The sequence below is a fragment of the Rhinopithecus roxellana genome, chromosome 2, assembly GCF_007565055.1.
Source record: "Rhinopithecus roxellana isolate Shanxi Qingling chromosome 2, ASM756505v1, whole genome shotgun sequence".
NCBI classification, from domain to species: Eukaryota; Metazoa; Chordata; class Mammalia; order Primates; family Cercopithecidae; genus Rhinopithecus; species Rhinopithecus roxellana.
The window spans coordinates 39105251-39129422 of NC_044550.1; the positions used below are offsets into that span (position 1 = coordinate 39105251).

General features: G+C 35.2%; 1 protein-coding gene across 7 annotated transcripts in view; it reads right to left on the reverse strand.

Annotated features, from left to right (window-relative positions):
* MTHFD2L (methylenetetrahydrofolate dehydrogenase (NADP+ dependent) 2 like) overlaps positions 1-24172 on the reverse strand; it is a 143846-nt gene that overhangs the window by 35584 nt on the left and 84090 nt on the right. For 2 of the 7 annotated variants that reach the window (XR_004052863.1, XM_030915711.1), the window contains one exon: positions 4244-4341. The exons of the other annotated variants lie outside the window; for them this stretch is intronic. Coding sequence is in view for 1 of the 2 variants with exons in the window: in XM_030915711.1 (XP_030771571.1) it covers positions 4271-4341 (71 nt within the window). In the remaining variant the exon portion in view is untranslated. The remainder of the gene's footprint in view (positions 1-4243; positions 4342-24172) is intronic. 7 annotated transcript variants of the gene reach the window in all.

Sequence of the window (24172 nt, forward strand, 5' to 3'; positions counted from 1 at the left end):
AAAAAGTAATGACGTCTCCACATCTGCAAATTAGGCAAACTGCATTTCTTCTTCACCCATCATACAAAATATTGCCCTTGAAATCTTGCTAGACAAATGTTGATATAGAGAATATTAAGCTTAGCAAATCACATGATATACCAAAGTACTATTTTACAACGTATTTTAATATTATTCATGACAAAAATAGTATCCATGACAAAAATACTAGCCATGGCAATTTTAAGTGCTTGTCTAGGTACCTTTGTTCCCCGGCTAAAATCTAAGGCCCAAGTTCAGATTTCAGGTTTTTCAGCTTAATAACTCAATAACCTTGGACAAGTGCCCATGTAATCCTCTCTCTTTCCCTGTGTAATTGGGATAATAGCAGTCCTTCATAAGACTGGATAGAGAAGTAAATGAATACTATATATAAAGTGCTTAGCACATTGCCTGGCATATCAAAAATATCATAGCCAATCCATATTCAGAGTATGCTACAGTTATTCACACATTATTCAGAGGTCTTGCATGTTTCCACTTGCCCTCTGCCATTTCTGCCATGGCCATGAGAAGGTCATATCTGGGCCTATATGCTGGTCTCTGGATAATTATGGAACAGCTACAATGCATCATACAAACCCACATTAGAGCAGAGCCCTGGCAGATTTGCAGACACATAAATAAACTAGTTTAATTATAAACAAATGAATGAATCAATCTGAGATTAGCTGAGCTCAGCCCAGTGTGTCAATCCCCCACCAAACCATAGACTTGTGGGTTAGAATAATGATGACTATTGTTTAAGCCACTGAGTTTTGACATGATTTCTTCCACAGCAACAGCATGAAGTAAAAACAAAATTCTTACTATCAGTTATAACTAAAACACTTGAAATACGGGTTATAAATTGATATATATTCTATCAATTGTAATGTGTTACACACGTGCAGTGAATTTGTTTTCCAATAGATCCTAATATCGCCACATGTGATAATATGGAAGGTTTCTTATTACTCCTTCAAATCACTATACATAAGAACTTCTCATTCTTAATCCCAAATAAATCAATTTACTTTTTATTTCTAGAAAATTAAATAACATATTAAGGTATAGAAACAAATAAATAACACAGAAATTAGTTAAAAAAAAGAAATCCATTAATATTAACACTGCTGAAACTCAACCAATAATAAGCACTTCGGAATATTTACCTCAAGTCTTTTTTTAAAGTTTGTACCTAAAAATATTAAAATAATGTAACTATAAATTCATTGCCCTTAAAAATATTAGAATAACAGATATAGATAAAGCATCTCTCAAACTTAATTCCCATTCTTATCTCCTACTAAGCGGATATATATTCTAACACTCTAATTTTTTCTCATTCCTTTGTCTATATTATGCACCCATGAAATATATATATGAAATACTAAGATGTTTTTAAATCATAAGAATGGAATAAGGGAGAAGCACCCACTAGATGTAAGTTCCTTGGAATAGTCTAGTTCTTGGGTTGGAGGGGTTGAGTACATAGATATTCATAATTCATTATGGTGATCATATATTCTGTAAGCTTGCTAATTTATAATTTTAGTAGTTTTTTCATAGATTCCATTAGATTTTCTACGTAGATAATCATGTCTGAAAACAAAGACAGTTTTACTTCCTCCTTCCTAGTCTGTATACATTATATTACTTTTCTTTACTTGATGGTACAGAATAGGACTGCCAATACAATGCTGACAGATGTGGTGGGAAGGAAAATGTTTGTTTTATTTCTGATCTTAGGGGGAAGCATTTATTCTTTCACCATTAAGTATGATGTTAACTGTATGGTTTTCACAGATGCTCTTTTTTTTTTTTTTTTTTGAGACGGAGTCTCGCTCTGTTGGCCAGGCTAAAGTGCAGTGGTGCTATTTTGGTTCACTGCAAGCTCCACCTCCCAGGTTCATGCCATTCTCCTGCCTCAGCTTCCTGAGTAGCTGGGATTACAGGGGCCTGCCACCACACCTGCCTAATTTTTTTTGTATTTTTAGTAGAGACTGGGTTTTACCACACAGATGCTCTCTATCAAGTTGAGAAGTCCCCTTCTATTCCCAGTTTGTTGAGAATTTTTTTTTTTTTTTTTAATCAGGAATGGATGACAGATCTTGTCAAATGTGATTTCTGAGATTATTAACGTATTTTTATTTTTGTTTGTTTCAGTTTGCTACTCAACTTCAAATTATATTTACAGGGTTACAGTAACCAAAACAACATGGTACTGGTATAAAAACAGACACACAGACCAATGGAACAGAATAGAGATCCTAGAAATAAGACAGCACACACACACACATAAATATACATATATATGTATACATACATACACACATATATAGGATTACATTTGGATTGAAATTTTGAAACTAATCAGGTGTAACTGACATACAAAAAGCTGTCCATATTTAATGTAAATAACTTGGTGAGTTGAGAGATAAGTACACACTCTATTCTTCTATTGGTGAATGTTTTAGCTGCTTTCAATTATTTACTATCACCAACAAGCTGTAATAAACATTTCTGAATATACAGGCCAGGTTTTTTTAGACATCTAGAAAAATAATGGAATCTCTAGGTCATATGAAGTGCACATTTTCAGATTTCATAACATTGTCAAATTACCTTCTAGAGGGACTATAATAAAGCATAATTTCGTCAGCAGTGTATGCAAGTATGTGCTTCCCTGGATCCTTGCCAACATTTGATATCATCAAGCTTTTCATTTTTTGCCAATCTGATGTGTGCAAACAGTGTCTCATTTTGTTTTAATTTGCAATTGTCTGATTATTAGTGACACTGAGCAATTTTTATATGTGTATTAGCTATTTAAATGTCCTATAAATTGTTATTTTAAAAGTTAGGTTTTTGTATTTTTAACCATATTTTTAAAAACATATTTATATATGCTGGATACTAATTCTTTGTTATGTATAATGCAAATATTTTCCCCCAATAAAATGCAAAAATTTTAACTCTAACAGGCACTTATTTGTTCTATAGATTTTAGGAATTAGATGTATTTATGTCCAGGTTTTCTGTTTATTTTCACTCACATATTTGTCTGTGTATGTGTGTGTATCTTTTATAAGAAAATCTTACCTGCTCTAAATTTATGACCAAGTTCTATTAAGTTCTCCAATAATTTTTATTTTTGTTGTTTTTAATTTATGTTCTTTATCTCATCTGAAATAGATTTGTATGTATGGGGTAAGGTAATAATTTAATTAGATTTTTTTCCTAAATGGGAAGTCAAATGTTTTAATACTATTGATTGAAGTATTTAGTTTTTCCCCAGTGTTTAATGACACTACCGTATTTACACAGATTCATACATATGAATGTGTGTTTCTGTTTTTTTCCATCCTTTCCCATTAATATATTTGTCTTTTCTTATGTCTATGCTTTAATTTTAATTACCCGGTTCTTTATAATATGATTTGAGGCAGAATAAAGTACTACTGTTCAGAATAATTAACATTTGTTGAGTCAGTCAGCGTTCTAAGTGTTTTACATGCATTATCTCTATTTGACCTTAGAACAATATATGATGTAGATGTTATTATCCCCACTTAGGAGGTAAGGAAACTGAAGAACAGAGAGCTTGAGTAACTTATAACTTAGGTATTAAGCTCACACAACTAGAAAGTGGGAAAGCTAAGAAGCAGAAGGAAAAAAAAGTCATCTTATGCTTTTCCTTCCAATTAATCTTTATTCTTATAAATATGTGGATGCTAATAATAATTACAAGTTGCGAGGCATAATTTTGAACTATTCCAAATAAATCATGACATATGGTCACACTATTTGTAAGATAATGCTTTTGTGGAATAAATCCACTCCTGTGCAAAATCATGAGCCTTTGGATGGTATGGAATTTATTGCTTTATTTGGTAATAATAGCATTCTTATGTGAATAAATTCCCCCATGCAAAAACATGGGCTAGATCTCTACTTGCTCAGACTTTTCCCTTTGATTATATATTTGAAAAGTTCTTTCTATATTCTTGTTTCTGTTTAGTTTTATTCCAATGAATTTTATAGTTTTATTACTACTGTGAGTGGAATATTATTTTCTATTATATTTTCTAATTATATATTATTGATATCTGTAGATACTACCTACATGTGTTATTGTATTCAGCAACCTTCCTGAACTTTCTCATTAGTTCTAATATTTTATCAGTTGATTATCTTGAGTTTTACGGATAAATTATCATACCTTCAAAGAACACCACCTTGTCTCCTCTTACAAGTCTTTGTCTCCTAACTCATGTCTGTCAACTCGTTGTATTAGCCAGGAACACCAATAATACAATGCTGGAAAATACAAGTAATAGTTGTTATCTCTGTCCCACCTTTATATAAATGGGAATAACTCTAGTGTTTTATAACAGATTATATATATTTTTCTATTTATTTTCAGTTGATAACCTTTATTAGATTTTTAAAAAGCACCAAATATTGATAGCTTGAAATGAGATTTAAAAAAAAAAAATTGTTTCTTTTTGTTGTTTTTTTTAAACACAAATGGGTATACACTTTTACTAACTGCTTTTTTTCTGCATTATAGAAGGTTATAAGAGTAATATTTTAAAAACTTTGAATTCTTGTTTTGTATTTTTTTCATACACTATGGTTTAAATTTGCTAATATATGTAATAACACTAGAACAAAGGTTTTTAAATTCTCCTGATGTCATTGTCTTGTTTTGATATGACTATCTTAGTTTTATAAATTGAATGAAATAGTGTTTCTGCTCCTCCTCCTCCTTCTTCACTTCTCATGAATCACATTTTGCAAGACACAAATAATTTATTGTTTGAAGAATCAATACAAATAATCTTGAAACTATCTAGTATTTATGTCTTTAACATAAAGTATTCTGCTTACTATTTTAATTCATTCCATAGTGAGTGCCTTAATAGTTTTTGTACTGTTTGGGCCAAATTTGGTAATATTTTCTAGGCTTTAATATTTAACCTAGAGACCAGAGAGCCAAGGTGGCTGACTAGACAGACAGGAAGAGCTTCTTCCACCAAGAGAGACAAGACCATCAAGTAGGCTGGCATACTCCAAACAGATTTTCAGAAAGAACGCATTGAGAGTGGACACAGGTAAGATTCAGAGCCGGGGGTTGACAGTGCAGAAAACTGGGAACTCCCAATCCAGTTGCCTAACACCAAGACTCATTCCTGGCCCCAAGTGGCTCCAAGAGAAGGGGTGAATAAAACAGACATAGAGTGGCCCACTCTTGCCACAGACCTTTGGGATCCTAGCTATAGGAGGCCCCACAATCTCCACAGGCAATTGAGTTGCCACAGAGAACTGCCAGGAGAGATGGCAGAGCCAGAACTACAGTCTATCTAGAGCCCAGAGGGTTTGGCATGGGAATGGCTGCAGTGGAGCATGATCATAAGTGCCCATTCCCCAAGGCTCATCATACTCCTCAAGGTGGTTTTATCTTTCCCTGTTCTCTCTGTAAGATGCTAGCTAGTCTAACTCTATTGGTATCACACCTAATTTTAGGCTCCATTGTCAATTGATTGCTCTACCGTTTCAACAATACCTTAGGGGATAAATGGCTCCAATGTCTAATCAATTGTATTCAAGCCTCTTTGTAGGGCAATCCTTGAGGCCAGTCTTTTTTCTAACCCAAAGAGGGTTAGAAAAAATGTTAAATGTATAGCTGATTTATGGTTTAGCTTGCTGCGCTCATGGACTACCAGTCTCCTCCAAATTATCTTATATCAAAATTGTCATTGCTTTTGACAGGGTCCTCAGGCTTGAATGTACCTATGGTCTGTTTCAAATAAAGAAACTTCTCTTAGGAAGAACTATGGAGCTCTCTGTTTTTGCAGGCTACCTGTTTTTCAAAGCAAAACTCTTAGACACTTCTGCAGATCTGTGCCTCAGAGGCAGGTGCAGTGGCCCAGTGCTGCTATAATGATAATACTGTTACTAGTTCATGCTGGGTGTAGGGGGTGGGCATGAATGGTGGTATCTCCTAGTCTTCCCAGCTTCTGTCTTCTGGAACGAAACCTTTACCCTACCAATGTGCTGAGATGAGGATGAATTAGACCCAACATTATTGGCTTGCAACATGTAACGTATAACTTCTACCCTATGAGTGGGTGCTGGGTGGGAAAATGGAGCGCTAGATTTAGCTGCTTTGTTTAAATAGGAACTTCTGTAACACAGACTTGGGAGATAAACAGTTCTGGCAGCCTGCTCCTTCTGGAGAGATACCAGACTGGAATCTGAGAGAGAGCCTTGTGTTCTTAGATGCAGTTGCCTGGAATAAAGTTTTTGTCACGCTGTGCTGGTAGAGGATAGGTGGAAAGAAGTAGTGGGTCATGGCTCAAATGCCACAGACTTACATTTCTCTTACAGAGATTTAGTAGATTTTCTTCAGTAAATGTTTATGCGTTTGCTATATGACCATGATGAATTTCTAAAGTTTTAAAATGATTTTAAAATATTTTTCACAAGTTATGTTTTTTTTTTTTTTTACTGGGGACTGTGTTCACAGATTGGTTACACCACCATTCTGGAAGTATCTCCCTGTCCATAGTTTTCCTGACTTAATAAGAATATTGTTCTGCACTGATATTTATGTTCGTATTGTCACCCAACTAATTATTTCATTTTTAATGAATGTTTAAATCAAATTTGCTATAATATATATGATGTTAGATGTTTCATATTTTATAAACAAAATTCTAAAAACTTTATATTGATTCAATAAATTTTATGTGTATATATATATACAGTCATCCCTTGAAACGCATCTGATATTTGTTCTAGAACCCCTTACATATACCAAAATCTTCATATACTCAAGTCCTGCAGTTAGTCCTGAAAAACCCATATATATATAAAGTCAGCCCTTGTTGATTTCACATCCAAGAATACCATATTTTCAATCTTGATTTGGTTAAAAAAAATCTGTATATAAATGGACCTGTGCAGTTCAAAACCATGTTGTTTAAGGGTCAACTGTGTGTGTGTGTATGTGCCTATCTTTTAGCTAACTATCTCATATTTTCTTTATACATTCATCCATCAGTGAATGTCTGAGTTGATTGCATATCTTGGCTATTGTGAATCATGCTGCAAGAGACACAGGATTTCAGTTATCTCTTCAAGACACTGATTTCAATTCCATAGGCTACATACTTACAAGGGTGATTATTAGTTAATATGGTAGTTCTATTTTTAATTTGTTAAGGAACCTCCATACTGTTTCATACTGTTTTCCATGATGGCTTAACCAATTTACATTTAAACTAACAGAACAAGGATTTCTTTTTCCACATCCTTGCTAACATTTGTAACCTTTTTTTTTTTTCCATCATAGCCAACCTAACAGAAGTGAGGTAATATCTCATTACAGTTTTGATCTGTATTTCCTTAATTAGTATATACCCAATGGCCATTTGTATGCCTTTTTTAGAGAAATGTCTAGTCAAGTCCTTTGCTCACTAAGAAAATCACATTATGTGTGTGTGTGTGTGTATGTGGACTTGTTGCTAATGAGTTGTATGAATTACTTATATATTTTGGATATTAACCTCTTATCAGATATATGATTTGAAAATCTCTCATTCTGAGTGTCTTCTTTGCTGTGAAGAAGCTTTTTAAGTTGATAAAATCCTGTTTGTCTATTTTCACTTTTGTTGCCTGTGCTTTGGAGGTCATATCCCAAAAATTAATGCCCAAACCAAAGTCCAGAAGCTTTTTCCCAAAGTATATTTATCCATTCAGTTCTGTTAATATTTGCTTTATATTACATGTTTAGGTTCACTAAAGTTTGATACATATATAGTTATAATTGTTATATCCTCTAATTAATGGAATCCCAATTCTTGATATAATTAACAGAATTTTTGACTTAAAGTCTATTTTTTCTGTTACTAAGATAGTCCATTCTGCTCCCTTTTAGGTACAATTTCATGAAACATCTTTCGCCATCATTTCATTTTCAGCCTCTGTGTGTCCTTAAAGATAAACTGAGTCTCCTGCAGACAGAATATAGTTGAACTCACATTTTTTTTTATTTATTCATCCACTGTATGTTTTTTGATTGGATTAAGTCAATTATATTTAAAGCAATTTTTATAGGTAAGAACTTACTATTACATTCAAGCTGAGAACCAGTCAAGAATGCAATCCCATTTACAATAGCTACCACATACAAAATACCTAGAAATACATATAAACAAGAGGTGAAAGATCTCCACAAAGAGAATTACAAAATATTGCTGAAAGAAATCAGAGGTGACACAAACAAATGGGAAAACATTCTGTGCTCATGGATTGGAAATATCATTATCATTAAAATGGCCATACTGCCTAAAACAATCTGCAGATTCATTGCTATTCCTATGAAACTACCAAAGTCACCTTTTCACATAATTAGAAAATATATATATATAATCCATATGGAACCAATAAAGAGCCCGAATAGCCAAAGAAATCCTAAGCAAAAAGAACAAAGCCGGAAACATCACATTATCTGATTTCAAACTATACATTACCAACTTCAACCTATACAACCACAGTAACCAAAACAGCATGATGTTGGTACAAAAACAGAGACCAATGGAACAGAATAGAGAACCCAGAAATAAAGCTGCATGCATATAACCATTTGATTATCACAAATAGTTATACGTTTCCCCACTGACAATCATTCAGTTATAACAAATGGTTATAGATGTCCCCATTGACAAAAATAAGCAACGGGGAAAGGACTTCCTATTCCATAAATGTTGCTGAGATAGCCAGCTAGCCATATGCAGAAGAATGAAACTGGCTACCTTTTACCATATCAAAATTAACTCAAGATGGATTAAAGATTTAAATGTAAGGCCTCAAACTATAAGAATCCTAGAAGAAAATCTAGGAAACACCATTCTGAACTTCGGCCTTGGGAAGGAATTTATCACTAAGTCCTCAAAAGCAATTGCAACAAAAATAAACATTGAGGCTGGGTGTGGTGGCTCACACCTGTAATCCCAGCCCTTTGGGAGGTACTAAGGCAGGCATATCAGTTGAGGTCAGGAGTTCAAGACCAGCCTGGCCAACATGGTGAAACCCATCTCTATTAAAAATGTATAAAAATAGCTGGGTGTGGTGGCACGCATCTATAGTCCCAGCTACTCAGGAGGCTGAGAGGAAAGAGATACCATCTTATACCAGACAGAATGGCTGTTATTAAAAAGTCAAAAGACAACAGATGATGGTGAGGCTGGGGGGAAAAGGAACACTTATATACTGTTGGTGGGAATGTAAATTAGTTTAGCCACTGTGGAAAGCAGTTTGGAGATTTCTCAAATAACTTAAAACAGAAACAGAACTACCATTTGACCCAGGAGTTCCATTACTGGGTATTATCCAAAAGGAAACAAATCATTCTAGTAAAAAGACATACACTCATATGTTCATTGCAGCACTCTTCATAGTAGCAGACATGGAATCAACCTAGGTGTCCATAAAGAATGGACTGGATAAAGAAAACATACTACATATACACCATGGAATGGTACACAGCCATAAAAAAAGAATGAAACAATGTAGTTTGCAGCAACATGGATGAAGCTTTAGGCCATTATCTTAAGAGAATTAACTCAAGAACAGGAAGCCAAATACCACATGTTCTTATTTATTAATAAAAGGGGGAGCTAAACATTAGATAATCATGAACATAAAGATGGCAACAGTAGACACTGGGGACTACTAGAAGTGGAAGAGAAGGGGGAAATAAGGCCTGAAAAAGTAACTATTGGTACTATGCTCACTATCTGAATGATGGAATCATTTCATACTCCAAACCTCAGCACCATACAATACACCCACATAAAAATTCCGGACAGGTATCCCCTGAATCTAAAAGTTGAAATTATTTAAAAAATGAACTTACTATATAAAAAAAAAAATTCTTACTGTTTTCTAGTTCCTTTCTTCTTTCTCCATTTTTTGCTGTCTTCCTCTGTGACTAATGATATTTGTAGTATTATGCTTTGATTCCTTTAACTTTTCTATATCTACTTACTACATGGTTTTTTCTTTGTGGTTACCATGAAGCTTACATAAAATATCTTACAGTTACAACTGTGTATTTAAGCTGATAACAGCTTAACTTTAGCTGTATACAAAACCTCCACACTTTAACTTCTCCATCCCCCACATTTTATGTTATTGATGTCACAATTTACATCTTTTTATACTGTATACTACCCATTAACTAATTTTTTTTTTTTTTTTTTTTTTTTTTTTTTTTTTTTTTTTTTTTTTTTTTTTGGAGATGGAATCTCGCTCTTGTTGCCTAGGCTGGAGTGCAATGGCATGATCTCAGCTCACTGCAACCTCCACCTCCCTGATTCAAGCAATTCTCCTGCCTCAGCCTCCCAAGTAGCTGGGATTACAGGTGCCTGCCACCATGCCTGGCTAATTTTTGTATTCTTAGTAGAGATGGGGTTTCACTATGTTGGCTAGGCTGGTCTCAAACTCCTGACCTCAGGCGATCCACCTGCCTCAGTTTCCCAAAGTGCTGGGATTACAGGCAGGAGCCACCGCACCCAGCCCATTAACTAATTCTTGTAGCTACGATTACTTTTACTTTTTAAATACCTTTCTCTTTTAATCTTCATACTGAAGTTAAAAGTGATTTATACACCACTGTTAGAGTATTAGAGTATTTTGAACTTGACTATATGCTTACCTTTACAATGAGTTTTATACTTGTTTTTATGTTCTTAGTATACTTTCATTTCAACTTGAAGAACTCAATTTATCATTTCTTTTAAGGCATGTCTACTGGTGATAAACTCCCTCCGCATTTTTTTTTTTTTTTTGGAGGTGGGGGAGTTTTTTCTTTCTTTTATTGTTTAAGGACAGTTGTGCTGATATATTATACTTAGTTGATAGTTTTGTTTGTTTGTTTTTATTTAGCACTTTGAATATACCATGACACTCTCTTAGCCTGCAAGGTTTGCTGAGAAATCCACTGCTGAGAAATCTTATGGGGGTTCTCTTGTTTAAGACGATTCACTTTTCTTTTGTGGTTTTCAAAATTTTCTTTTTTGCATTTGACATTTGAAAATTATATTTTAATGTGTTTTGGTATAGACCTCTTTTGGTTCAATCTATTTGGAGATTTTTAGGGCTTCATGAAGCTGAATGCCCATTTCCCTCTGCAGATTTGAAAATTTTTCACCCAATATTTCTCTTTATATTTAATTTATTTGGGGTTCTTCAGGATTCATGGATCTTGATATTCATTTCCCTCTGCAGATTTTAGAAGTTGTCTGTTAATATTTCTTTAAATAAGCTTTCTGCCCAAATTTTGTTCTCTGTTCCTTCTAGATCTCCCCAAATGCATTTGTTGGTTTTCTGTATGGCAGTCCTGGTGCCTGGATCTGAAGGCATGGACCTCATCCTGAGTCCATGAACCCTGTCTTGGTACTGGGGTCCACTGAGAAGTCTTGGCACCTGGGTTCACAAGGCAGATCTGGTGCCTGTGACTGGGGGACAGGCCTAGAGTCTAGACATACAGAGGTAAGCAAGGGGCTTGGGTCTATGGGAGCCAGCATGGTGGTGAGGTAGACCTGGGGCCTGAGTCTACATGGGTAGGCCTGGGTCCTGGTCTTCTGGTACTGGCCTCGAGCCTAGGGCCATGGGGTAGCTTGGAGCCTAGGTCGACAGGAGCTAGCATGGTTCTGGGGTGGGCATGAAACCTATGTCAGCATTAGCAAGTCTGAGTTATGGTCCTCTGGTGCTTGCCTGGAGCCTGGGGCCATGGTGGTGGCCTGAAGCCTGATGCTTGTGGGAGGTGGCCAAGCTTTGGGGTTCACTGGGGTGAGGTTGGTGCTGGGATGTGCAGCAAAGTTAGTGGCTCACTTCACTCTCCTTCTTCCATAGAGAGGGAGGTTTGGGGAAGATATGACGTGGGTAATGTAAACATTTCCTTCCTACCCTCTCTAATTTGTCTTTTCTTATTTGTATGTTCCACTGATGTGCTATAACATCTTACTCACATTCCTTAGCTCTTATGAAGATATTTTCTTGCATGGATGTTTGTTCAAATTCATGTTTCTGTGAGGAAGCAAGTACTAGAAACTCCTGTCATGCAATCTTGCAGATGTTGCCCCAAATATAATTATTAATGTTATTTTACAAGTCAGCACTCAGATGAACATATATATTTTGGTGGGGGAGTGGCTCACTTTTGCATCTTCTCTTCTACTACTGCTTACTAGAATCATTCTAAAGGAAATCAGACTTCTGTTTCCTCATATAGCTGGAAATTTCTTCATAGCACCATTCTACTGAGTGACAGTTTAGCTGGGCATAAAATTCTAAATTAATTTTTTTTCCTCAAACTTTTGAAGCTATTACTCTATCATCTTCTAACATCTAAAGCCATCAATAAGTAATTAGGTTTCATTTAGATCTTAGTTTATTTGTAGATATTCTCCTTACCCCTTATAAATTCTAGGATTGTTAATGTTCTGAAATTTTAATATATGTATCTAAAAATAATTATTTAATATTTCTCAGAAATAGGTAAATTTTTTCACCTCAGGACTCACATCTTTTAGCTTTGTGAAGTTATCAGTGCTTTCCCTTAAAATGTTATGTCTATATTCATCTTAATAATCTCTAGTATCACCTTCTGAAACTCTTATGTCAGAATTTCTTATGTTCCATATCACAAGCCATGTTTTCTAGATACTTATTTCTCTGTGCTGAATTCTGGGATGAGTTCAGTTTATTACTCCAGAAGATTTATTTTTCTGTTGTGTTCATATTGCTATTTAGTGTTACTTTCAAGTTTTATTTTTTAACTTCAATTATATTTTTCATTTTAAACATTTCTAATTCATTCATTTTCATAATTATCAATTTTATATAACCCCATATTCTTGTTTTATAAACTCTTATTTTTCTCTCATTGCTGTAATCCCTTTTTTAAATCTTCATAATGGCATTAAAAACACTTAAAATCCATTTTGTTTGCACTTGTATGCCTATTTTCCTCACCCTCAGGTTTTCTGTTTGTCAAGTTTGTTGTTTGTCCACGTCTTTGTTAAGTGCCTATGTTGTTATGACCCCTGAGATATGTCATCCTACAGGATCCTGGTCTCTTGCAGTAAGTTTGCAGTGGCCTTAGCCAAGGCTCCAGTAATGGTCTGATACAGAAGAGGCCTTGCAGTCATGGCAGTCAGTCTTCAAATATTCATTTCTAGACTTGTCCTTGCTTAGCTTTAGACTCCCATAACTGTACAAAATTTGCTGCAGGAGCCCCAAGCTATATGGCAGAAGGTGCTGCTATTCCAAGTAGCCAAGAGTAGAAAAAGAGGTGGCATCTTTCCCAGCACCCAACACCCAGCTCCATACAAGTTGTGCAGACATGGCTCTAAGCTATATGCCCAACTTGTGTGGGCATAAAAAATGGTTTTTCCAAGAATTCACCTGGGTCCCATCACCCACCTTGCCTGTGGACTAGCTTCACAGCTTCAGGGTGTTCTGAACTCATTTGTCCCCCATTGCTTTTTATTAAGATTACATCCTTATTCTAGTCTATAGAGACCTCTCTTTCTTGCCTTCTAGAACAACTATGTTTATTAATTTTAAAAATAGTTTACTCTTATGTCTGAGTATGGAACAGATGGAATGGAGTATGTGTCGGTATGTGTTCAATCACTATTATTGACAAGGAAACCATAAAAATAATTTCTTTACATATAATGTCCTATATTATTTACTATATCATATAATATATGCAGTATGGATGACATGCAATATATATTACAATATGTGCAGATATATTATTTCCCCATATACAGAATCATACACAATGGAATGATAGGTTTTAAAGTTAATAGACTTTAAAAGGAGAATAATTGCCTTTCAATAAATCCAACATTGGCAGTTCTCTCTCTAGCATTTGATCAAATCACAGCTTCTCTGGTTGATACCAGAGGTTGCTGGCTCAGGTTTAGAGGCCATACTGAATGAAAAGTAGATCATATCTTTCAACTCTAGACTCACACACAATGTAGCATGAAACTTGAATTCTCAGAGACATGCAGGAACTAAGACAGTCTGAAGGATGAACATATTTATATTTCCCATCTCGTGTTCAATCCTGAACATAACCTAATTAAGTGGAATGTCAGGTAACATACCCTGCATTATTTAAATTACTATTTCTGGCTCTTTTTTTCAATTTTGCTATTGCTTTAAAACTTTAGGTTAAGTATAATTACTATGCAACTTGTCTTACCATGTTTTAGACATATTAAAATCTCTGCTCCATTTCAAAGTAATTATTTGAGCATTTACTATGGGATAGTCACAGGCAACGGTTTCAACATTAGGGAAGATAGCATGGACAATGGTAAATAAACAGCTTAAGAATTTAAGCAGTTCCCTGAAATGTCTCACCTACACTCAGGAATGTGCTTTCTCACCTAACAGTTTTCAAATCATTACTAATCAACCCACATCAAAGCCAAGCAACACAAAATCAACAACAAAACCTACAGCAAATTTTAAACAGCAAGAGAACTGGACTAGAAGCTAGAAATTCTTAGTTCTAGTGCTAGGAACACAGCAACTAGGAGTATGATCCAAGATTAGTTATGGGACTCTGGGGATTATATATAACATTAGAGTTATGGACACCTAACCCATAAGAACACTTCAAATATGGGTATTTCATAGAATATTCACTAACCCTTCACAATATATAATATACTTATCCATTTGTCTATTCATCTGTCTAACAAGCACTTATTGCTAGTTTATTATGCAAAGCTTTGTTTGCTACTGGAAATTCAGAAATTGAGAAAATTACATCGTCTGTTTTAGAAGTTCATTGTCACAAAAGAGAGTCAGATAGCTACAACAGAATATGGCATTATGATATAGAAATGCCCAGGGTGTGGAAGAAATCAAGCACAATGGGGTTTAGGGAGCAAGATACCTAGCCTGGCTTGTGGCAGTGACGGCATGTTTTTCAGGCATGTTTGTGGAAGTGAGGGCATGAGCTGATTCTTGAGAGCTAGAAACACATCAGATGAATGAGGCGAAAAAACCACTCTGAACAGAAGAATCTGACTACACAAAAAAGCAGGGATTTCCAATAAACTTGGAAAGATTTAGGAAGCAAAAAGAGTTTGAGATAATTAGAATACAGAATGTAAGTTGAAGACAATGGTTGGTGATGATGCTGGAGTACAAACACAACCACGAAACGATAGAAAACATTTCATTCTCATCATGTACTTAGGAGAAGAGAAAGGCTGATTCATGTGCAAATGACCACATTACAGTTCAGGTACATCCTCTATTTACAAGACTTGGTTTATCCATTGAAAATGTCAAGAACCGCAAGTTCTGTATTACACTGAATTCTTGTAAAAAACCATGACTGAATGTATCTAATGATTTTGGAGAAACGAACATGGCAGAAATCCACATGATAGGCTTCACCCAGCATACTGTTTGTTATTAGAGGGGAGATGAGTCTGAGTAGATCTGAGAGTTCATCACTCAGATTGGACTCTATTCTGGGCTCCTATGGAGTCAATTTGAAGTTGCAGAGTAGGAGAAGCCAAAAATAAAAAATACAACAGCGATTTCCCTAAAATTCTGTAATATGTTGGTGCAACTCTGAGAGGGAATACCATGAAGGAGAGGCATTTTTCTCATTTTGCCACAGAACTCTAGGCAGCTCCACTTAAAGGGCTTCAGCATACCTAAAATGGAGTGTGCAGTTGGGAGACTGTGTCTGGCTGCAGTGGTAGCTGTTCTTGGCAAGAATAATAGAACCTGATCTTAACACACACATATGGATGTGTGTTGTAGGGAAACAGTTATGAAGGGGCTGAAGCAAGAGAAGAGAACACCATGTAATAAATGACTGGATTTGCTAGGGAGTAAAACAACCTATTAGAAGCTCTCAAAAATATCATTAGCAAAGGTGCAGGTCATAATTAAGAGGAACTGCACACAGAACCTTTCAAGTTTTAGCACTATCCAGGAAATAGTAGGACAATATCCACACAGAAAAATATTTCCATTATTTCAATAGAAATTTGCTGAATAGCTACTATGTGCTAGGTACTATAGCAGGTGCGAGGGATAAAACCATGAACAAGGCAGCCAAAAATTCCTTCCCTAATGGAGTCTACATTTTCACTGGGAAGATGACCAGTAACCATACAAATAAATAGATACATAATACAACGTCGGGTAATGATAAGTGTTAGAAAAAAAAAAAAAGACTGCTATTTTCAAATAGGCTTCTCTACACATAGACCATTTAAACAGAGACATGAATTAGAGATTGTGATTATGCAAGTTAGTGATTTTCAAACTTTTTAGTTTCAGAACTCCTTTATGTTCTTAAAAATTATTGAAAATCCAATAATTATATCTAATGATATTAACATATAATTACTTAATGACTTATATTTAATATTATCATATAAGCAATTAAAATTGATGAATTATTTAAATATTTTGAAAAACAATAAGTCTATTACATTTTAAAATAAATAACACATTTCAAATAACTATATATTCCTAAATTTTTAAAAAATGAGAAAAAAAAGAACTGTCTTACAATTTTGAAAATCTTTAAGGTCCAACCTAACAGAAAGACAGCTGGATTCTTTTTTTTTTTTTTTTTTTTTTGAGACCGAGTCTCGCTGTATTGCCCAGGATGGAGTGCAGTGGCGCCATCTCGGCTCACTGCAAGCTCTGCCTCCGGGGTTCACGCCATTCTCCTGCCTCAGCATCCCAAGTAGCTGGGACCACAGGCGCCCGCCACCACGCCCGGCCAATTTTTTTGTATTTTTAGTAGAGACAGGGTTTCACGGTGTTAGGCAGGATGGTCACGAACTACTGACCTTGTGATCCGCTCGCCTCGGCCTCCCAAAGTGCTGGGATTACAGGCGTGAGCTACTGCGCCTGGCCAACAGTGGGATTCTTAAATCTTCTTCTGTATTCAGTTTCACATACATATGTAGTTGGAAAAGGCAGGAGTGTTTTAATAGCCTTTTATGATAATTGGGGGTATCTTTTTTGATTCTATACCAAAACTTGACAAGTGATAGTTTCTTAAAGGTTAATTGCAATGTGGAATTTGAAGCCACTTCAATGAACTCTGTAATATTCATACCCCATAATCTGTGATGCTAAAATCCAATAGTCTGTCTTGCATTTTGAATGGATTCCACGACATTATGTATTGCATATTTGGAAAATAGCACTTCATTGAGTTTTGTGGATATTCCACATTGCCAACTATCATTATACAATATAAAAATTACATTCATTAATAGCACTATTGATCTCATGAGAAATAAACATTAAGTATCGGAAAGCTGTCAAGCTCACAGCGGGGATACTGCTTTTGCTTGAAATTAAACTATAGTCCAGTACAGAGGGCTGGTATAAATTCACTAAAACTCACCTGGGTGCCTTTGGTACCTATTACTAGACTTTGCTTTTACATCTTCCTTCCCATTGACAAAAGCAGATGATTCGGCACTCTGAGCCATTTCCTGCAAAGCCAATAGACGGCTCTATATCTACTCCCAAGTGAAGACTACCCACTCATCTATCTTTCTGATCTGAGGATTATACCACTTCTCAGGAGACTGGAAAGATTGTGGTGATGAATGTAACAAATGACTTCACTCTTCATTTGAGACCCCACCCCCAACAAACAGGGAGTGGCACTTTCTCCCACAGGCTCAACCTTAAACATATAATAATCACATAACAACAGTAGGAACAAATAGTAACAAGAGGTTGTTCTGTCATACCTACCAACAGATTGAGCAGTGTTATTTATCATTTTGATCCTCCACAAAGCATAAAAACAACAGTGTTTTGGGCCAAATCTCACAGAGCCCACTGTAATAGGTGAGGTCTGTCTACAAGCCAAAGTCAGGAAAGAACGGGTGCTTTGAGAGAATAAAAAAGCTATCTTTACTCCTAGGGATTTAATGCATGGCTCTGTTACCTTGCCTACAAGCTTTATTTTGGGAGAATTTATAGGTGCTTATGATATATTTGTGATGTAAGGATCAAACAAAAAATAAAACAACATATTCATATTCATTTAGCAACATGAAAAACATGCAGAGAAAGATACTCTGAACAATCCTGAGATGGAATCTTGTAAATCAAAGAATAATTTTTTAAAGTAAAAAAAAAAAGTTTATTAAAATCAAATAAAATAAAATATCAAAATAAACCAAATATTTGTTTTTAAAAATCAGCAAAATCCACAAATGTGGATTTAAGAAAGCTTCAAGACTTTGTCTTAAATATGTCAAAGGTCTTCATGGCAGAGTTTTTATGCTACCACAACAATCCCATCCCATTTAGCCTAATATGAATGTGATGAGACAGTATCCTCACATTTGGGAGTATAAAGATAACCTGCAGAGTTCCTGTCTTCAGGGAGCTTGAAACATACTATTTGAAAGATGGCTGGCATAACTGAAATGCGCTGTGATAAAAATGTATCCGATTTATGCATCGTTAAAACCGGTAAAAGAAAACTACAAAAGTCTTTCTTGGCTATTAATCATAAACCCTTAAAAAGCATATGGCAGCTGAGAGGCCACATCCTTTGGGAGGCCTTCTGTGCCACAGCAATCCTAACGCTAGACCAAGTCCCCTTCTGTAGGTACCTATAGCATCCTGCACCTCTTTCTCTCACCAATTTTCAAATTTTGCTGTTACATTTGTATGTTGTTACTTGATGAGTGTCTATTAGACTATAAGCTCTATTTAAAAATATGAATGTGAAATGTTATACATTAGAAGACAGTTACAGAATTGCAGTTAGAACTTTGCAAACTTTTTGTAAATTTAAACATATGCTGGTTTTTTGTCTTCTTTAAATATGCCCTTTCGGTTCTATTAAAAAGTATTGCCAAAGAAAAGAGACATGTGACCAACATAACTATAAATTCCTAAGCAACAGCTATCTAAGGCTGATGCCCACTCTTTCAAATATGTTAACACTTACACTTGATACAAAGCAAACAAACAAGAAAAATTAAAAGCACATCCCACTGTCCAAAATCATGGCAGCAATAGCCAAAAACAGAATAAAGAATCAATACCAGGAGCTTTAGAGTAAGACAGACTTGGTTTCCAGTCCTAATTCAGCTACTTTATTGTATGATCACAAGCAAATCAATTCGCTTTAAGCCTCAACTTTTTGCATCTATAATATAGAAATAATAACCTTACTGACCTCATAAGAATGTTGTAAGATTTAAATAAGATGATGTTTCAGAAATGTTCAAAAAATATTAGTCATCATTATTATAATAAACATTGTAAACACTGATATTTAAATAAAGAAATGATGATAAGCCTATACTAAAACTCTATACTGAAAGATTACATTAAAATCTGTTTGCAACCAACCACTAAGTTTTAAAAAATAATGTACCATGATACTCAGAAATGAGAATATTTTAATTATTTAATCATACAGAAAAGATTATTAAATGTCACTATACATGCTTTTTTGACCTTTTTTTTTTTTTTTTTTTGAGACGGAGTTTCGCTCTGTCACTCAGGTTGGAGTGCAGTGGCCGGATCTCGGCTTACTGCAAGTTCCGCCTCCCGGGTTTATGCCATTCTCCTGCCTCAGCCTCCCGAGTAGCTGGGACTACAGGCGCCCGCCATTTCTGACCATTTTTGTAGTCTGTTTTTATTTTATTCTTTTACTTATTTGCTATATGCTTTAAATTGTCATTTTTTAAATAATTATAGATTCACATGCCGTTCTAAGAAATAATACAAGATACTATACAATGATAATATCCTGCCGAACTATAGGACAATATTATACCCAGGATATTGACATTGATACAGTTAAGATACAGAACATTTCCATCATCATAAGGGTCCCTCATGTTGCCTTATTACAGCCACACCCAGTTCCCTCCCATGTCATCCCATCCTTGACTCCACTAATTTTGTCACTTTCAAGAATGCTATATAAATGGAATCATATATTCTATAATTGAACATGGAACATGTGACATTGGCTTTTTTACTTCATAATTTGCTGGAAATTCATTCAGGTTGCTGTAACATAGTTCATTCCTTTTCACTGCTGAGGAATATTGCATGAATGGATATATGTGCTTTTTTTTTTTTTAGCAATGTCAAGAAAATTAATAAGACAAACTTAAAACTAGATAGGTTTTTATAAGGTCTGAAATACTTATATAGTGCCGGGTGTGGTGGCTCATGCCTGTAATCCCAGCACTTTGGGAAGCTGAGGCAGGCAGATCACTTGAGTTCAGGAGTTGGAGACCACCTGGACAAAATGGTGAAATTCCATCTCTACAAAAAATATACAAAAATTAGCTGGGCATGGTGGTGTGCACCTTGTACTCCCAGCTACTCAGGAGGCTGAGGTGGGAGGATCACTCGAGCCCAGGAGGTCAAGGCTACAGTGAGCCATGATCGTGCCACTACACTCCAGCCTGGGAAACAGAGAGAGACCCTATAAATAAAATAAAAAATTAAAAATTAAATAATGATATTGGGGAAAAATGAATCTGAACCTATTTATTACAAAACATGCTTCAGTTAAAACACAGATTTATCCTTGGCAGACCATAATATTATAGAACAAGTTATTAATGTCATCTGGATAATTTACGGCCTGAGGAAAGAGCTCAGCAATAAGGAATGTCCAAGACAGAGACTAGTAAAAGTCATCTGGTAATGGTAAAAGTAAGGAACTCAAGTGAGAGCAGGTAGAGGGATTCCTTTTCTCTCTCTTTCCCTCATATTCTTGCACCACTCCTCCCTCTTGATGCTAATTAAAAACTAGATGACTTCTTTCTACTACATATATGGAAATAAATTTGAAAGCCAAAATTATCCTCTATTTTAGTATCCCCAGGGCTTCCAGTTTCCCATATCTTTTTTAAAAAGCTTTATTGAGGAATAATTCACATACTACATGATTTATCCCTTTAATTCGTATTTCTTCTTTGTCCCAAGAAAAGCCAAATAATTAAAGGTGTCTGGTAGTCTGTAGGAGACTAGCCATTTCAGTTTAATACATTGTTTCCATGCTCCTCTATATTAAAAAGTAACAGCTGCAGAAAACAACATGAAAGCAGGCAGAATCTTGCCAGTGATTGGAAATGGGTCATCTAAATATTCTTTATTTTGCTGCGTAATGTGAAATCAATAAATTTTAGAAAATTCACTTAGAGAATTCAGAAAATGATAAAAAGGAATCTATATTTATCTACCAGAGATAACGTCTCAAGTTGTATTTTTTAATTATATCTTTGTTTTCTATTTGTGAGTGTGTATGCATGACTGTATGTGGTCATATCTCTTTCTATAATGAATATAATCAAATGCATGTTTTTAAAAATATAATTTAATTGGATCTATAGAATTCCTATAGATATACAACATCATCCACAATCCATTAAATGTTCCGACATTGTTGAATGGTTAGAGTGTTTCCACTTTTTGCTATCATAAATAAATTTATAACAGATATCTTTGTATGTTATCTCTGTAAGCCTCAATACAATTCTCTTTAGGATAAATTTCTAAATGTAGTATTTTGGGAACTGAGATAATGTTAGTTAACAAGCTTGTCTCCTAAAAAAGTTTTAAAAATTATTTATTTGTATTTGCAGAAATGTACTTATGTTTACTATCTAATTCTGTAGCTAGGCTGCAGTATTTCCAGAGTTCTTTCCAAACTGCTCAAAACCCTTTTGCAGAGCTTCCATGAAAACGTCATAAAATTTATCATTAAGTAGAGGAGGGATAACCCCTTCAAATTTTTTTATTCGAGAGAAGTAAATTTGGGGGTGGTATCTTAGTGACCTACAAGAATGTATGTTACTCTTAGTACACATGAAGGGATTCTCACTCCTTTTGATATGGTGCGTCACATTATTTTTAAGAATATCCTGACCAACTACCCTGGGAAGGACATATATGGTAATGTGGATTTGGGGGTGTATGTGTATGTGTATTTTACAGAGACAAGGAATCCTTCTGATTTTTGTTAAAATAAATATAAGCAGGAATTATGAAACACATAATAGAATCTTAACAAAAATATTATTGCAATGCACTTGCCCCTTTTTACAATGTAATATCTGATTCTTACATTATTATCTTCACTTGAAAGGCACATATTAATAAAATATTGAGTGAATTGCCTGCAATCTGCACACTCAGAGAAAAACTATGAGTTATTTGAATTTGTTCCAACCACAGTCATAAAGCCCACACTTCTGCACAGTACTCGTCAATTCTAACGTTTTGTAACAAAGGTAAGTCATTTTTAAAATGAGCAATTATGAATTAAACAAAAATAAATGTAGGGGAGATGTGCTTCAGTAAAAGATAAGAGCCAGAAGCCTTTTTTTTCTTTTTTCTTTATTATACTTTAAGTTCTAGGGTACATGTGCAAAACGTGCAGGTTTGTTACATAGGTATACATGTGCCATGTTGGTTTGCTGCACCCACTAACTCGTCATTTACATTAGGTATTTCTCCTAATGCTATCCCTCCCCCTGCTCCCTGCCCCCCATGACAGGCCCCAGGGTGTGATGTTCCCCATCCTGTGTCCAAGTGTTCTCATTGTTCAATTCCCACCTATGAGTGAGAACATGCAGTGTTTGGTTTTCTGTCCTTGTGCTAGTTTGCTCAGAATGATGGTTTCCAGCTGCATCCATATCCCTGTAAAGAAAATGAACTCATCCTATTTTATGGCTGCATAGTATTCCATGGCGTATATGTGCCACATTTTCTTAATCCAGTCTATCATTGATGGACGTTTGGGTTGGTTCCAAGTTTTTGTTATTGTGAATACTGCCGCAACGAACATACGTGTGCATGTGTCTTTATAGTAGCATGATTTACAATTTATAATCCTTTGGATATATATATACCCAATAATGGGATTGCTGGGTCAAATCTTATTTCTGGTTCTAGAGCCTTGAGGAATTGTCACACTGCCTTCCACAATGGTTGAACTAGTTTACACTCCCACCAACAGTGTAAAAGTGTTCCTATTTCTCCATATCCTCTCCAGCATCTGTTGTTTCCTGACTTTTTAATAATCACCATTCTAGCTGGTGTGAGATGGCATCTCATTGTGGTTTTGATTTGCACTTCTCTGATGACCAGTGATGATGAGCATTTTTCATCTGTCTGTTGGCTGCATAAATGTCTTCTTTTGAGAAGTGTCTGTTCATATCCTTTGTCCACCTTTTGATGGGCTTGCTTTTTTCTTGTAAATTTGTTTAAGTTCCTTGTAGATTCTGGATATAAGCCCTTTGTCAGAAAGGTAAATTGCAAAAATTTTCTCCCATTCTGTAGGTTGTCTGTTCACTCTGATGACAGTGTCTTTTGCTGTGCAGAAGCTCTTTAGTTTAATTAGATCCCGTTTGTCTATTTTGGCTTTTGTTGCCATTGCTTTTGGTGTTTTGGTCATGAAATCCTTGCCCATGCCTATGTCCTGAATGGTATTGCCTAGGTTTTCTTCTAGGGTTTTTATGGTTTTAGGTCTAACATTTAAGTCTTTAATTACATAAATGAGTAAAAAGAAAGGCCTTTCATAGAAAGTTGCCTTAGAAGACACCACAGATATATACCAATACACATTCCTTCCTTCTCACTGCTCTCCTTCAGAACCAAAGCCACACCTAAAGCAGGTAGCCAAGTGCTCCGTCAGAATCTCCAAAGTACATTTCAAACATCACCTCTGTGTGGATTATTACATAAGCACTGACATGTAACATTTTGATCATTACATTTTTTAAATATTAATTTTCCTAGGTATTAATTAGATATGCTGATGCTATTTAAATGACACAACTAATAATGACTATATATTTAATAAAATTGTTTCACTTTCTGATAGTCAGCACATGTCTGGAACAGACATTCGACAATAACATGCTCTGAAAACACTATTGGAATGATGACTTCACCTACAGAAAGGCTTATATTCCTACCCACAGTAGAAAGTAAAGCAATGGTATTTTCTAGTTTTTTCATTGAAGACAGTAATTTCTCAGTTGTTTCTTTGCCTCTTCCCTAC